Source organism: Sceloporus occidentalis, unplaced genomic scaffold, assembly GCF_023333645.1.
Source record: "Sceloporus occidentalis isolate IW3139 unplaced genomic scaffold, rSceOcc1.0.p SCAF_198, whole genome shotgun sequence".
Taxonomy (NCBI): Eukaryota; Metazoa; Chordata; class Lepidosauria; order Squamata; family Phrynosomatidae; genus Sceloporus; species Sceloporus occidentalis.
Window position 1 is genome coordinate 1,107,470 of NW_028317178.1, and position 16,496 is coordinate 1,123,965.

Sequence of the window (16,496 nt, forward strand, 5' to 3'; positions counted from 1 at the left end):
AGATACCAGAGGGGGATAATTATTGACACAAGTCCCGAAGAGAACGATAGGCATGCCTACGTACTACTTACATCTCTTAACATACACTTTGTGTTGGTTTGATGTACACCAGGCTCATCTACTCAACATACCCAGCTGGAATTGGAAAGAAGGGGATGACGCCATCTGCTTGGCTGAGCTGAAGCTGGGTTTCATTGCTCAGAGCTGCTTGGCCCAAGGTCTTTCCACCATGCTAGCGAACCTCTTTTCTATGCGCTCCTTCATCAAGGTAACAGCAATTCAAGAGCTAACTCAAACCCGTCTATTCAATACAGTAGTATTTTAATTCTCATTTTATACTAATTGTAATACTCATTGAGTACTCATACCCAGCAACTTCCTTGAGTTGGTTTCCGTGGAGCTCTTCCTTCTCCTGCTCCATATGTGGAGTGGGTTGGGGAGTTGCTGGGCTGGAAGGCAAGTTAGCTATACGCAGGTCTTGCCCCATTAGTTGAAAAAAGTGGTGGCTTGTAGGTATACAAATCTACTGGGAGGCCTGGTAATCTAATGTGATACCCCTAGGCCACATCTGGAGATATTAATTCTGGCAGTCCTAGGAGAAAGAGTTAAAAGAAGGGAGGAGAGCTTAGTGTATGGGGAGCAACTGGTTCGGCAATTTTGCCCCCAGATACCATCGGACCCATCTTTGCTATATTGAAATACTCCCTAAGGCTTAAACTTACAATAAACATAAAAAATAAACCTCTCCTAAAATCTTAGATACCCTTTAAAATACCCCGACAGCCTTTTGCAACTTCTGTTTACCCGCAAGCTCTGTTTCGTGACAGATCGAGGAGGACACGTGGCAGAAGTACTACTTGGAAGGTGTGGCTAATGAAATGTATACCGAGTACCTATCCAACGCGTTTGTGGGTCTCTCATTCCCAGCGGTGTGTGAGTAAGTACAAAGCGCTCGTCCAGAGCTGAATGCAAGTCAGTGCCGAGGTCACCAAAAATACAGTTATGATGATAGAACATACGGATACGTAGACGATCACCCAGTAAGAACAACAAGGAATGTTGTATGTGGATTTATTTTTGATGAGGGGGGGTGATGTCTTGGTGCCGTTGTGCCGTACTGGATAATGTAAACAGGACACAGTGCCCACGGATACCAAGTAACAAGAGACAAGGTGACCGTTTATTCCGGTAGCTTCATGCTTCAGGTTTCGCCCCTTCTCTTCTGACCGTCGCTTTCTCAGCCGTCTCTTCAAACCGTCCTCTGTTGTCTCCTTGGGAATTGTAGGTTGTGCTTCGTGAAGCTGAAGTTACTGATGATAGCCATAGAGTACAAGTCAGAGAAAGGAGAAAGCAGGTAAGTTACTCCGGGAGGCCCGTAAGTCGGCATTGAAAGAAGGTTACACGTCTCCGAAGCTGGTTGGGTTGTGGGTCAGAAGCTCCATGAGGTTCTTCACAAAGGTTTCCATAGTTCCCTTTTTCTTTAAAAGCAGGAGGTACTCATGCGTTTTGAACTTCCCAAACCAATAGCATCCAATTTTCCAGGGAGGTCGAAAAACCTGAGCATTGTGGCCCTCAAGTCCGTCTAGGAAGCTCACCTCCATCACATGGAGCGATGGTTCTCAAAAAGTTGCTATAAACTTTTTTTTCCTCACAAAATCCATTTTTGTATCTGTCTTCCCGATTTATGGCCAAATTGTTGTCAGGTTCCTTAGCCGAAGACAAGGAACGATCCTGAATCCGCTATCTGTTCAGTACTAATCACATGTGGTTTTTTTGAACTCGAGAACGATGACGTTGGGTTTTTAGAGACAGGTTGGAAATTCACCAAAAAAAAAAAAAGGCACATTGGGTTATGGTCATTCTTGCCATTATATAGCCCACCCTCAAAAATGTGTGAATGACCCCAAACACGAGCACCCCCCACTCCCTTCCTTCACACCCCTGTGAATGCCACATCTAACTCAACAACAGCCTGCCCCGAATCCCTTTACTTTTTAGACAACTAACCTCTCCCCACCCTTATGTTTTGACCCTTTGTTTATTTCTCTTTTGTTTTTATCTTTTTTTTTTTGTTTGTTGTCAGAAACACGGTGCTCTTTTTCTGCTTTTTCAAAAACTATGTGCCCATACATACCTCTCTGCTGTTCCACCCTATCGGGCTACCAAGACCCTCAAACCGTTGGTGTTTTCATTGATATAGTTATTTTGCACTTTTTTTTACCTACAAATTTCAATTACACAAATTTATGACTTTTTCATAATTGATAAAAAAAACTTTATAAAATGTATGAATATTTTCTAATTCTTGGTATACTATATATACATTCATTTTTTTTTATTTAATAAGTAAACTTATAAAATTTTGGAACCCTGAAATTATTAAAGCAAGTTCTAAATAAATTTTGTACTTTTTGAAATTTATTTTTTTATATTTTTTTTTTTTTCAAACTTTGAAAGCCCGAATTAATATGCTTGAACAAAGTCAATTAACTAAAAGTAATTTTCTTGTCGGTAACAAAACCATAGTGTGCTTTTTAAAACATTATATCTTAAACTCAAACATTTCACTCGCCTGTTGTGTACGGCATAAAAAAAAAAAAAGGGAAATCAGTTTGAGAGGTTTGTACCAAAGAAAATAAGACAGCATTCAGATTTAATTTCAAATATTTGTATCTTTATTTTAATAATTATTTTTATTTATGTTATTTAAAAAAAAAAAAATTAAATTATTATTATTATTATTTTTTTATGGGGATTGATGTCTTGGTGTCCATGCATTTCTTATCAAAGTATTTGATTGGAAATCTATATATTTTTTTTTCTTGTTGTTTGCAGAAGCAGAAAGCGGTATGGCTTTCAACATTAACTCTGCCTAACCCTCCTTCACCAAACTTCACCCTAACCTCTCCTCCTCACCTCTGGACTCATATTCAAGAGCTCCCTCCGAAGAGAAAAAATAAAAAATAAAATAAAAACCTCCGGTCCTCCTATCTCCTCATCCGTATACATGCACATATACGCCTATGTATACATACGTATATGTGGATATGTTTATACACACCTCTACATATGAGAGATGCAAGGGATGCCCTAAAATGTATCATTCAATTATTATGATTTATGTATATTTTATATATTTATAACATTATTAAATATATTTAATATAATATTATAATGGGAATATTTCTCCAATATATAATATATCCAATATAATAAAATTAAATAAAAAAAAATAAAAAAAATGTAATTAACTAAATAAACTCAGAAATGGTCATGAAATGTTCGATCTCTCATATGTAATGCCTGTGTGTATAGCTATATATTTATATATATATTTATATAAGTGTATGAATGCCGCACATGTATCTTTAAGCATTAGCATGGCGGAGGTATACATACACCTATATCCGGTTGCATCTATATATCTACACACATATATATATGTATTGTGTGTATACACGTATACATGAATGCATATATACAGCCATCAAGATAAACCAAGAATGCATTTTTTTTATTTATTTTTTTTATTTATTTTTTAACAATTATTTCCTATCTTCTCAGCCTCTCGCTGTCGCTGTAACTTCTTTGCAGGAATCTGGTTAACCCTTTCCCTGTCAGACAGACTACATTTTAGTGGTCTCAGCTGCCGGTTAAAGGGTTAAAAGAATTACTTTATTTATTTATTTATTGATTTTGAGGTTCTCTTTCCCCCAGTGATGCTGTCTGTCTTTGGCAACGTATCGTCTACGTCTCCATCCCAGTTTTTGTTGCTGCACCCCGTTATCCCTAATGTTTCTTTCCCCTCCATGACCTACAATGGTATCTTTAAAATGTTCCAGCATTTTCATGTCACAAAAAAATAAAAATCACATATTTCCATTTTTTTTTTTACTTTTTCATCCATCATATTTAACAATTTAAAAAAAAATTACCCCTTTTTAAAAAAATTTAATTTACAAATTGTCTTGCCTGCTGCGCCCGGGATTCGAGTACCTCTTAATTTAATAGAGAAACCCAACCTCAGAGCTTTTAATACCAAAAAATGATATACATTTTTATCCAACTCTTTCTCTCTAATGAAGCATTTTTTTGTTTTTAGTATTAGAAAGAGGCTACAATAAGTATTTAAGAACTGTTTTTTATTCTATCTGAAGTTTTCTTATATTTCATAAATTTGTCGATATTTTTCAGCCCACAAGTTCATAATATTAAAAAAAAGAAATGTAACTTTTACAAAAGTCTAAATAATTGTGAAAAACAAAATACTTCAAGTGAGGTTATGAATAAAAAAAATGGCTGATCTATTTTTAACTTTACCCTCTGTATTTTATTTTTCATTATTTTTTGGGGAATTTTTGGTTAGTAATAGTTATTTTTTTTCCCAAACTAAGGCGTCAGTTCCTTTTCCTTCCACACGAGGGCGCTGACGGTTATATGTAGGTTTTTGCATCTATATCGTTATCGAAGTCTCTCTATGCCAATGCTTCCTAGAATCTATGGTTCCCGTAATGCGTTTGGTTATTATGTATAGCCCTTCATGCGCGATACATGAACACGAGCCTTACCCAGTGTGGTCTAGGTTGGATCTCGAGCCTTGGTAAAACCCTTCTTCTCCGGTGTTTTATCAATCTGTGTTATATCTTACCTCCTCTTTTCAACTCTGCTTGAACAAGATCTCCTTTTTGCTCCCCTGTGCTATTATTTATATGAAAGCGCATGTAGCCCAACCTTTTCGCCCGTCTTACCCAATTCTCTCGCCCACTTGTGTCTTCGCCTCCTCATCCATATCCGAGTTTGCTCTGTCCTTTCCCATGTTGTTGTTCCCAACCAGCTTGGTGTTGACCCCTGAAGTCTCGATGGTCTTCTCCAGCTCATCACTTTCGTCCTGTCTTGTGTGCTGTGTTTCATTTGCTTCTGACCTGACATTTTCGGCCCTTCAGTTGTCCTCTAATTTTTTTTTTTACCCCCTTTACATGTGGGCGTGGCTTTGATCACTAGTGTGCGTGTGTATTTTCATGGGGGGAGGGGGAACTTCCTGCATGTTTTGGTCACTGCAGAGAAGTTATTGCAACGTGGAGAGTTGCAGTAGGAGTGCTTTTTCTGTCCCATCGATGCTTTTTTATGTCGCATGACCTCATTCCGAGGGTTGGCTGGTAAATTTTTGTTCTCAGAAATCCGGGTTTCATTGTAGAGCTTTCTGTGGACAAACTGAGTGTGCGGGGCTTGGCATGGACCCCTTCTGTGGTTGTTTTTATTTGAGGAAAGCTGGTGTTTCGCTTTGCAGCATTGAAAGGACGACAGCCTTTGGTTGCATTCTGAAAGCACTTCTAAGAGCACGGGCTAAACTCAACTAAGGTCAGAACAGGGCACAGACCCTTGCTCATGTCTGAAAATGGTGACCAAGGGAAACCCACCCATGAAAAACCTTGTTCCCCTGGTCAGAGTTTCTCCTGTGATGTCTACGTCACTACTTGTGATGTCACATTGTTGGCAGAAAGAAGTGGTTTCTTGTTCGGAGGTGGCTTGCAGAAGATACAGAGAGTCAACTGAGATGTCCTCCTAAGTGTGGACTTACTAATAATTACAAGAAGGTCCTTCATACTGGGACCTTCCCATTTGGAATCATGGTGGCCCATTGACCGTTCTGCTTTCATAATGCAACAAGGCTGCCTCGAGGCATGTTGTAAGCGCATGGTGGATAATCTCTCTTGTGCCTTGCATTTCTTTTGTCCTAATATACATTTTTTTTTTTGGTTCTTGTTGACATCTTCCTTTGGTGAACAGCATGGACTTTGCGGACATCAAGGGGTGTTTTTAATCTGAGCAGATACCATCACGGTGGCGTGCTTTTAGCGTTTGCAACTTAAGCACATGCGATCGAATGGCACGTGGCGTGTTGAGTAAAAGGTCTTTACTGCATGGGTGAAATGGTACAGAATATCTAGATTGTGGCGTTGGGATGTTGTGCCTGCCATTTTTTTTTGTGCTTGCATGAGGATGACAAAAGAGATCTGCCCCCCCATTTTCCTACCCCTTACCTGCACCTCCGCAAAATTAATGGTAAAAAGGGTTTTTTTCAGATCCTAGAACTAGATTTAGGCATTCGTTGTTGGTTGCCGGAAGGGTAAATTATACATGAGTTGTATCGCATTGCGTAGACCCTCTGACGAGACGATGTAGACCCTCCGATGTATTGCGGCTCGTAATCCATTAAGCAAACTTTTCTCTCTCTCTCGCATGGAATTGTCCTTGTCAGCTACACGGGATGTAAATAAAGCGTTATACCTTCTCTTAGACAGCGTTGGCACTTTGCAAATTGCTCCGCATCGTTTTAATGAGAATCCCTGGGAAGGAGACAGGATTACCTTGCCACGGTGAAAAAATAAATAAATAAATTGGCAGGCCCATATATCTTCCGCCTTGGCAATGAACTGCGTTTCAAATAGCTGGTTCTCCTCCGGGACCCCCGAGAGATCTATCAAACTTCAAGAAACGAGGAGGCCCGTTTATCAACGGCTGCGATCCCTCGCGGCTCTTTGTCAAGTAGATGTGACACGACGAGAGACAGCGCCTTGTTTCGCGGAGCTCCAAAAAAAACCAAACAACTAAAGATGGAACGAGACGCCGCGTACGAGCGCGGAATTGGTTTTCTTCGTGGATGTTGTAAACACGTGCCGAGAAAATACCCACAATGGTTATTATAAGATACAGAAAGATCGATTATAGTCCTTATCGGGGGTTGTTCCTTGGTCCACTTCCCCACCACCGCGTTCCTTGGCCCACCTAGCCGTTCTGTACCATTTACCCTTCAAGTAACCGGTAGAGGACCCGTTCATGCCATTGCCATTACATTGACCCACAATTCACTTGAAAGCCTTTTTGGGGGAGATATTAGTTGGGGGAGGGTTGTTAAAAATATATATTTTTTTGGTCGAAATCACCTCCATTTTTTTTAATGGAGGCTTGTGAAGGTCCACAGCTGAGGTTGGGGTTTTTGCCGATGGCTTGTGTCTCCAAAATGAGAAATGGGACCAAAATGAAGTTTGTTGACTGTCCTTGTGTGTTGGAATGCGGAGTAAAAAGAACGAGAGAGAGGCTTGGCTTGGTCCAATGAATCTTACTCAATAGGAAGCATGAATTGACGCAGCAAAATGTGTGGTAAAATAATCCATCTAAGCGAGCCGAACGAGCTTCTTCCCACCTTTTTTTCCATGATGAGGGTAAGGGCCGTAGAATCGAATAATTCCGATAAAAATTGCGCAGGTTACTGAATATCATAACCTACGTGAGGACTTCATGGTTGACCAAAGATAACTCCAGGTAGCAGTAGATGACAACACCCCCAACAGGCTGAATGATTAGGAAGGTGCTAAGTTTGGAAATAGATTTTTGGTCACGGCACCATCTTTGGCCCAGAATCATTGCACTTCTGCCCTGTGCGATACCATAGACTCCATGGACGGTACTAGCCAACAGACCACCTGTCTTTGTGACAGATAACATGTACTTCCAAACGTGGGCATCACTGGGTTCAAGTCTGTCAATCCATCTCTCAAAATTCTCCGTTGACCCCACCGTCCTCAGAGCCATAACATAAAGAGCCATCTTCCCATCAAACCAACGAAGACCACAACGAAGTCGCCAAATCATCCACCCACCAGCGACTAAGACTCCAGAATGTTAAAATGAATACACAACCTTATATGTTAAGGCAGAATAAAGTAGATTTCAGCTAAGACCTTCCAAAAAACTGTATTTTTCGCCAAATCTGTAATATCTCCCTGATCATTCCAACTGGAATTTCAACCAAAATCCAACTTAATATCATGAAATCGTCAGCAGCCCCCCCCCCCCAATAATTTATTACTCTACAAAAAAAGTATTTTATTGTGAGGAATGTCACATTCCTGGAATAATTTTGAAAAATCGTACTTTCTCTTTTAGCCAAAATAATTTTTTTTAAGATTTTTTTTTTCTTCCTATAAATCCATGCGTATTTTAAGGCGAACCGAGCATAAAACCCCTCCAAAAATATGTTTAGATATTTAAATCCCTCGCTTTACAGGATTTTGGGGCGTTTCAAAGATGGAAGGGGGTAATGGTTTTTTTTAACCAGTGGGACTTTACAGTAAATTTTTAATTTGTGAATTCCTGCCCCGAGATAATGCCTAATTCTTCATATATTTCTCACCAGAATTATAATCAATCCTGGAAACCACCTGAAAATAAAAGAAGGCACCCTGGGATTCTTTATCGCGAGTGACGCCAAAGAAGTAAAAAGGTAGGACAATCAATTATCGTATTCAAGTTTTTCTACGTTTTCGGCAAAATGTAAGAATTTTTAAGTCTTTTTTACGTTAAAATGGGTTGGTCAGCGGACCCGTCCAAAATTTCAATTTCAAATTTGTAAATTCTCCCCGTAGTATGTAAAGGTAGCAAAAAGGGAGACAATTACAATGATTTAAGATGCCATACCGTGATACAAAGCCGTATGAAGGTCTGGCTTGTCTTGGCCATGGAGGAGGACACCAAAGAAGTCTCCAACATCCTTCTACAAAATCTTGTTGAAGGCCTGTTGGACATTTTGGTGAAGTATCCAGGTCCGGGGGTATCCCTCGGCGACCAAAAGAGATAACTTTTCTCTCAAGTACTTAGAGTTTAGTGAATTCAACCCAAAAACTACCACACAATATATGTTCCAATGACCGTACAATGCTACAAAACTTCAAAATGTTGACTAGAAATATGTGATATTTTACATAAATACATCTAAAAATGGGCGATAGGCTCAATACTTGTAAAAAATGGAAGAACATCCAGCCTTTTCTTCATCAACGAGGTTTTAATGATCAATTAGATAACCTCGTTGGAGGACAACCTCACATTGTCCTCCAAGACAAACAGGAAACTCCTTTGTCGGCCATTTTGAACTCAAGAACGGGGAACGCGGATAGTTCAATTGGTTGCATTGTCCATGCCTTCCCTTATGTATTCATGCTGCGGTTTTACCCGTAGGGCATATTTCTACTGTAAAGCGTGTCACGATGACATCACCGACCCCAAACGGATCAAGAAATGCGCCTGCAAAAGACGTGAGTTAAACCTTTGTATGTTCTAGCCCCAAGACCTTGAGACCCCGCATCGGCCAAGGAGCCCACCAGCTTAAGCGTTGTTTAAGCAACAGACGGAAACCCTCGTTGGTCCGGCTCCTCCGTTAGTTTCAGATCAGACGGACAGGCCGGCCGCTTGTGTTTTAGCGTCTCCGTCATCTTCAGGGATGTGTCTGAGGATATGACCTCATTTTTAACACGTTGTCTTCCAGTAAAGTACGACATTCCTCGATTTACTAAAATCAACAGTAATCCCCTACAGGCGGTCTGGATCCTATTAACCCTTTTTTTAAAATAAAGCAATGACGGATGACGCGTCAGGGACATAATAGTTGATGAAGTCCATTCTTTGGACCTCGTATGTTCACACCTCGTATGGGCCCCAATTTGCAAACATTTTACGAAATTTCCAGGAATTCTATAAAAAAATTACCAAAAAGTAGCAGAATATATATATTTTTTTCTAATAATTTCTCATGTCTATGTAACCGGGCTTGAATGTCCCATTAATATGGGGATCATGTCTGCAGTGAGATCTGTGTAGGGTTTTTGTGGTCATTTCTACGTAGGCATGGGTGGTAGTCAAAAAAAAAGAAAAAAACTATAAATCCTGTTAAAAAAAAAAAAGTAAATTTATTATTAATAACTATTTTATTATTTTTGTTTCTTCTTTTTTTAATTTAATTTTGTTGTTGCTTTTTTTTTTTATATTATCTCCATCTGCTGCATTTGGACAATATTTCGCTTAATAGTTGTGTATTGTGAGTACACATAGAAATTTACGATCACGTAAATCACCGTGTTAACCCCTTCTCTGCTGGAAGGGCCAAAGCGGCCCTTCACCCTCGGCAGAGACAGTTCTTAGTGTCTGTGTTACATAACCAAAACCATACACCGCATGTGTGTTCATTCTTTTTTGTATATTTGCCCCGTTCCAGTGTGTTTTTGTGACTCTGGAGAGAATACAGCAGATATTCACCCCCTCCCCCATTTGCTACTGAAAACCACCAAAAAATTATTCCAGTAGGGTACCTATTTTTGGATTGTTTATTAGGGACAGTCATTGAAACTTTGCAATGGATCTACAAAAAAAATATATATTTTTTTTTTTAATTATATTTTTATATATATATATTTTTTACAAATTATTTAGATGTGCAGCAAGGATGCCTATAATGGATATAAATATATACAGTTATAAGAATATTTTTATAAAAAATATACATTCATAATATATAATATATTAAAACATATATATAATATATTTAAAAAAACAAAACAAAATGGCGTCAGCTATAGGCAAGAGGCCATGTCATCCACCCACGGGAAACCTGTTTTTTGGATGCCACATCATCCACTTGACACAATGGACCTTCTCCTTCTTGGCCATCAGTGGTAGGTCCAGGTATTATCTGATAGTAGAGGAATCCTGTAATGCAGGCAGTGGCCTATGGCGGTTTTCCATGGTTACCCCCAAAAACCCCCCTTTTTGTCATAGACACCTATTTATTATGTCTGCTGAAAAGCTGGACGCGTATCACATGCCTGGTGTAGCCAGTAAGGGGTGATTCCTGCCACCTATAAGGTCGTTGGCCTGGTTTTTATGTTGACCCCCCCACTCCTAAGCTGTAGTCCCCATGGGTCAGACTACTTTTGGTGCAAAGTGCTTCAAAATGGATATTCTGTTTCCATAGTGACTGCTCAACATTTAGAACTGACCACCGACCTCGAATCGTGGAGAAATGTTGCATGTCGTGTATGGATGTACTAAGCTGCACACTCCCAACTACGGTTAATAAGTGCCACTTGTGGCCCCCGTAAGAGCCTAATGTATAGTCATGGGACCAAAGCCTTGGGCTGCTTTGTGGTCAGTTCCCCACTTTGGGTCCTGTCCAAAAACTCCAATCACAAATGAAATACAGAAGATATTTTTTGGTTGGAAAACACATATTTTCCAAAAGAGAAAAGGCCAAAAAACCCTTTAATTCATTCCAATTTGATCTTAGAATTTAAAATGTAACCAAGAAGGAGAGTGGTTACGGACACAATAAATTGTCTAATAAAAAATTTGATTTATTCGCCATATCCCGTAATATTAGGAGCTAGAAACAAAAACTGGCGATGACCCCGATATATGCGGCCACCTAACAGTATTGAGGGGAATGTTCTCCGGATGTTTCTAAGAATAATAATTTAGGAGCTTGCGAAAACAAGATGATAAATAAGACCTCGGAGGTTTTGTGATGTGAAGAACAGATCCCCGAGGTCTTCAAAGTTTGTGAGATGTGAAAGGGTTGTTCTAATATGGCTAAAATACGTTACATCAAAAGTGGCGTTGAAAGTCGAAACTTGGGTTTGCAATTATCATAATGGAACCCCTAGAGATCACTGTGGCATCAAACAGCCCTCTCATTTAGTGCCTTCTCCTGCCATCTTGGGGTCTTTAAGGACCAAGTTGTTAGGATGGCCTAGGAGCTCTCATAGAACCCTAAAGACTTAAACCCAAGGTGAAAGTGGATTTGGCGTGGCTGGTGGTGATATCTTTGTGACTAACGTATGTGTTTCATGAAAGTGGTTTCCGTGTGCTGTGTGAAGCCGTGAGAATGCTGGTGGAAAGACCATGTTCGTGAATAGGCTGTGCCAAGAACATTTCCCCATAATTAATGAGTGTGTCTTCGAGGTTGCGTTGTCACGCGTGCTCTGTCTATGTTACCGTCAGGATGAGTTGCCATTGTCCTATTCATCTGGGGTCTGGTGGCCAGTTTCTGGCATCCAAGAAACCACAACATCTATGTCATTGTATGTTGTGGCTCTTCGCTGCCAGAGAAGGCCTCGTTTTATGCTGTTCCTCCCTTTTACTAAGTAAAGAAAAAGCGTCTCCAGCCTCAGGTATGGTTTTTGAAGGCACAACCTCTTAAGTTGAAGAACATCGATGCCTTGGTTTATAACCCAGCTGGAGATTCACGTGTGCTCCTCAGCATCAGGCCGTAGGGCACATGGAGCATCAAAATCAGCCACGGTGCCAACGCATCACTCAAGTGCTAAAAGCCGCACCTTGAAGAATATCTTGACCCAAGACTGGTTTGGATAGACCACGGTCAATAGCCCAAAACTTCTCTGTATCATTCACCGGTCGTAAAGATCTTACCCAAAGAAGCTGCGGTGAGGGGGTTGGAGACGCTATTTCATACCGATTTAAGCTTTGACAATTTAACCTCTAATCTGCTGAAGGATCTTTAAGTCATTTGTGTGATGCATGGAGCCCTGACCGATGCATGGAAGTCATCACGCCAGGACCTGGTTGTACGTTTATCACCGGCAGATGGTTTTCCACCTCCCACATTTCATACCCATTCAGGCCACACTTTCGGTGGACCTCTTAGAAATGTCGGCCATGTTATATTCTTCTCTTATTGTACCGCCAAAGACAACACATATGCATCCGATTCCGTTCCCCCTGTTATGTCACAAATTACGATGGAACTTTTTGGTTTGCAAAAATTGGTGCCTTTTTTATTTTTGAATTTCAAAAAGTTCGTGGTTAATGTTTTTTTATGAATAAAATGGTTATGAATTAGACAAGTTTTCTAATTAAAAAGTTCCCCCCAAAAAACATGGGTTTCTTAACCTTTCCCATTAAAGAAAACCGCTATAATCCAGAAAAATATATTTAGTAATGGAAATTTTTTTTACGTTCCCATAGTTAAGAAATATTACATAATTTTCAGCCAAATCCTGTTTTTTTATCATTAATAAAAAGTCTGTATTCTGAAACATTATGGTTAAAAATATGATTTTTTTAAAAAAAAATTTAGTTTAAAAAAAATAAATAAAAGGCAAAATAACATTACACTACCCCGTTAATTTTCTTTTTTTAATACTCACTTGGTGAGAACTGATTTGTAGAGCAGAGAGTATAAAATGCGTCAGGCTGTTATGGTGATTGATTTTTTTTAAAACATTTTTAATAAATTGCGGTGGCCAGCCTTTCGAAGACCAGATTCTACCTTCCTGCAATTTCCTCATTAAAAATAATTTTAAAAAAATGCTGTACATCATGGGGTCTCCTCACTAAAGAGAGTTTGCAGGAGTGCTGAACATATTAACTTGATGGTATCTCTATGCAAACCCAAGTGGACTTCTCTTACGAGGAGGTCTACGAGTTTGCCGGAGAGCTGAACATATTAACTTGATGGTATCTCTATGCAAACCCAAGTGGACTTCTCTTACGAGGTCGTCTACGGTGGCCCTGTATATTGTATAGATGAAGTGTAATGTTCCAAAAAAAAGTATACATTATACGAGGCCACCTTCATGAGAAGTGAGAAGCTCTCAGCTCTCCTGCGACCTCCCAATTTTTCTTTCCATGAGGCCGTCTCCAGAATTCCACCTCACTCACGCCATTCCATCTTGTAGAACAGTTGTAGAGAGAATGCCTTGTTGTCCATAACTACATTATCCTGCATCTTGTGTCTAACTGTATAAACATGATTGTATATGTGTGTGTCTTTCTTTCTGTACCCTGCATTAATCTTTACCACTCTTACTGTCCCTTTCATCATTACTGCGATTTTTTTAGCCAAGATTTCCATCCGCAAGAGGCTGATACAGGCATGTTGTTTGGGGTGCTCTGAGATAGACTGCACATGCATGTCAGATACTAATAACATGGGGACCTTTCAGCAAGCCTTCCCACACTCTCCTGTCTCTGTTAATGATACCTCTACCAGTTTTCGTGGCTGTAAGTTCCAGAACCATACCGTTCCATGTTTCGTGCCGTGCGTGTGTGTGTGTGTCTTTGCGTGTAACGTTGGATGTGTCTCGTGTCGTAATTTGTGTTTCCGTAAAAAATGTCTTGCCGAGCAGAAAATTATTCTCAACCTCAACAGCTAGAGCTTGAAATAGTTCATATTGGCATTCCTTAGAGAGGACAACCCAGCAAAGGGTGATTGTAGGCTATCAAGAGAGTTTGGGTGTTATGGTGGAATGTCCGAAGGAGAAGACATTATAGGAGTTAGATGCCCGTTTTATTCATTTTGACCATTTTGTAGAAGTCATCTCCCGGAACATCACATGGAAATCGTACCATGTAGATCACACCTAGATCATTAATGACCCCATTTCTATGTTTCAAACTGTTGACCTGATTGACCAATGTTTATCCCAATCACCTTGCTAATGGCTTTGTGGGTTCTCTCGTTGTTATAACAAGTCCAGAGAGACCTTAAGTGCGTTTTGAAAACATTGTATCTCTTTCATCGTGGTGGGATCGAGGCTCAATTACGGAGTAATGTGAATGGATAGAAAGCCTTTGGCCCTCTGGGAGTCACGCAGCGATAGAACGCTTGTAGACCAATTAGAAGAACATCTTATGGATCTTCATAGGTTGGTGGTATCAGAAACACAATTAACGAGTAGTGTTTTGACTGGTAATTGAGGAAAAAGCATGCCAAGACAGGTCTGACTTTTCGCAAAACCTCTCATTAAACCAGACCAGACATTGAAGGTGATGCCGCTCTCTGATTAAAGATGGCAGCAGCTGGGTTCCTTAATGAACTGGCTGAGCTTGGCCTGATCATGTTTCTGATTTTACTTAATTAGCATCACAGAAAACCACAACAGCGTCTGAGCTCGCCACCTTCAGATGTTAAGACCCATGATGCTCGTTAAGGCTCATTAGATCGTTACAAGGGTCCTCTCTAATTTAAGGTCCCTTAGAGATCTTCAACAGCATCTAAGGTCCTTCAAGTCAATTTGCCAGGAAAGTTTGCGGCGGGCTTTCTACATACCTATTAATCATTTCATTACCTTCTTGAGGTATTACAAAATGCCCGATACTTAAATATTAGCAGTAGGGGAGGCACACAAAGCCTTTTTGTCACCATTAGATGGCCCACCAATTACATTTTTTTTGTAAAAAAACAATGTTTAGCATAAATTTTAAGAAAAACTCGAGATATCTTCAACTTTACTGCTAGATGGTGTCACTTTGGATTTATTGGGGTCACGTATCACATCATACGTGTACTTTAGACATCAAGTCCATCTTCCACCAGTTTTTTTCAGCAGAGCTGTAGAACGTCGTAACGTAACCGATCCGTTTTGATACAATCCAGAAGTCGCTAGAAGGCAGTGTTGGAGCACAAAAAGCACTTTCCATTTTTCCTGTAATCCCCTTTCGATGTTGTCGTACGCGCCCGCACTGATTGCCTGCCTGCAGGAACCATGCCTGTGCGCCGTGTCCTACGCTCAGGGACTTATCCGAGGTGACGTGGAGATTCTGTTCGCTTCATGCCTGCTCCTCAGCCTGGCTGGTCTTACCCTGCCTGACACTTTGCCCCCAGCAGGCTTCGCAAGCGTTGTCTTCACTATGCGGTGGAGGACAGGAGCAGGGCTCCGTTATGTGCTCTTTTGATGTCACATCCCACCACCGACTCCATGTCGAGGTCATTCTAGATGACCATAGGTAGAAAGGGACCATCCAGGACCACCTTTGATTCTATCATCACTCAACCCAAGAGGCCATAATCTAAAACGTATCTACCACCCTCTATTATGTTTGTTAGGGTAGTACTGGACTAGTACAACTGAAAAAAAAAGACATTTAAGGTAATGAAGTTTGTTTGTTCACAAACCATAAAACAAAATTTGACATTTTATTAGGATTTCCTACAAAGAATACATAAATAAAAAATTGGCAGAATTTCCATAATAACCATGGCCACTAGGTGGTGCCACTGCCATATGGCAAAGTAAGTCCTAATCCTGTTTCTTCCCAAAGAAGCTACATTTTGCCTCAAATGCTGTGTCACAGAAAACGCTATATTGTCCTTAATACTTATTTTTTAACCATTTTTTGGGGGTATTACCGAGATCTTCTCTCCCAAACCACTCCATAAGTTCCATACCAATGAGAAGCTGTTGCCTACATAATAAATACACATTTATACATTTATTCGGGAACAATTCTGGTAAAAATTTCAGGATACATCATTAGCATACCCGGTCAGCACTGCTCCTCCGGTTCTCTGGGCCAAGACCCGAATCCTCTGGGTCGCGGGAGCTAGGTCTTGACACGCCCCGCTCCCCGACCATTTTTTCCTTTAAATGGGGGAACGCCCCCGACGTCAGCGGAACTCCCCTGATGTCAGTGGGAACGCTGCCAACGTCAGCGGGAACTCCCATTAACGTCAGTGGGACCGCCCACCGACGTCAGTCTGCATTCCTGGCTGCGTCCCGCAAGGGTAGCCGGAGCCCAGAAGTTCCCAGGTATGCCCATTAGTTACCGTGGTAACTACTCCAAGTTTACTCCCATTGCTGTTATACAATACACCCAAAACCTACCCTGCTTCTGAGAACCATTGGCCTAAATGGGGGTTCTTG

General features: G+C 40.4%; 1 protein-coding gene across 1 annotated transcript in view; it reads left to right on the plus strand.

Moving 5' to 3' along the window:
• The window catches only part of LOC149278205 (calcium-activated potassium channel subunit alpha-1), a 120,855-nt gene that overhangs the window by 74,589 nt on the left and 29,770 nt on the right, over nt 1–16,496 (plus strand). The window contains exons 14-19 of the mRNA XM_089502208.1: nt 113–268; nt 828–937; nt 1,286–1,354; nt 8,198–8,284; nt 9,019–9,095; nt 9,866–9,874. Coding sequence (XP_089358334.1) covers nt 113–268; nt 828–937; nt 1,286–1,354; nt 8,198–8,284; nt 9,019–9,095; nt 9,866–9,874 — 508 coding nt within the window. The remainder of the gene's footprint in view (nt 1–112; nt 269–827; nt 938–1,285; nt 1,355–8,197; nt 8,285–9,018; nt 9,096–9,865; nt 9,875–16,496) is intronic.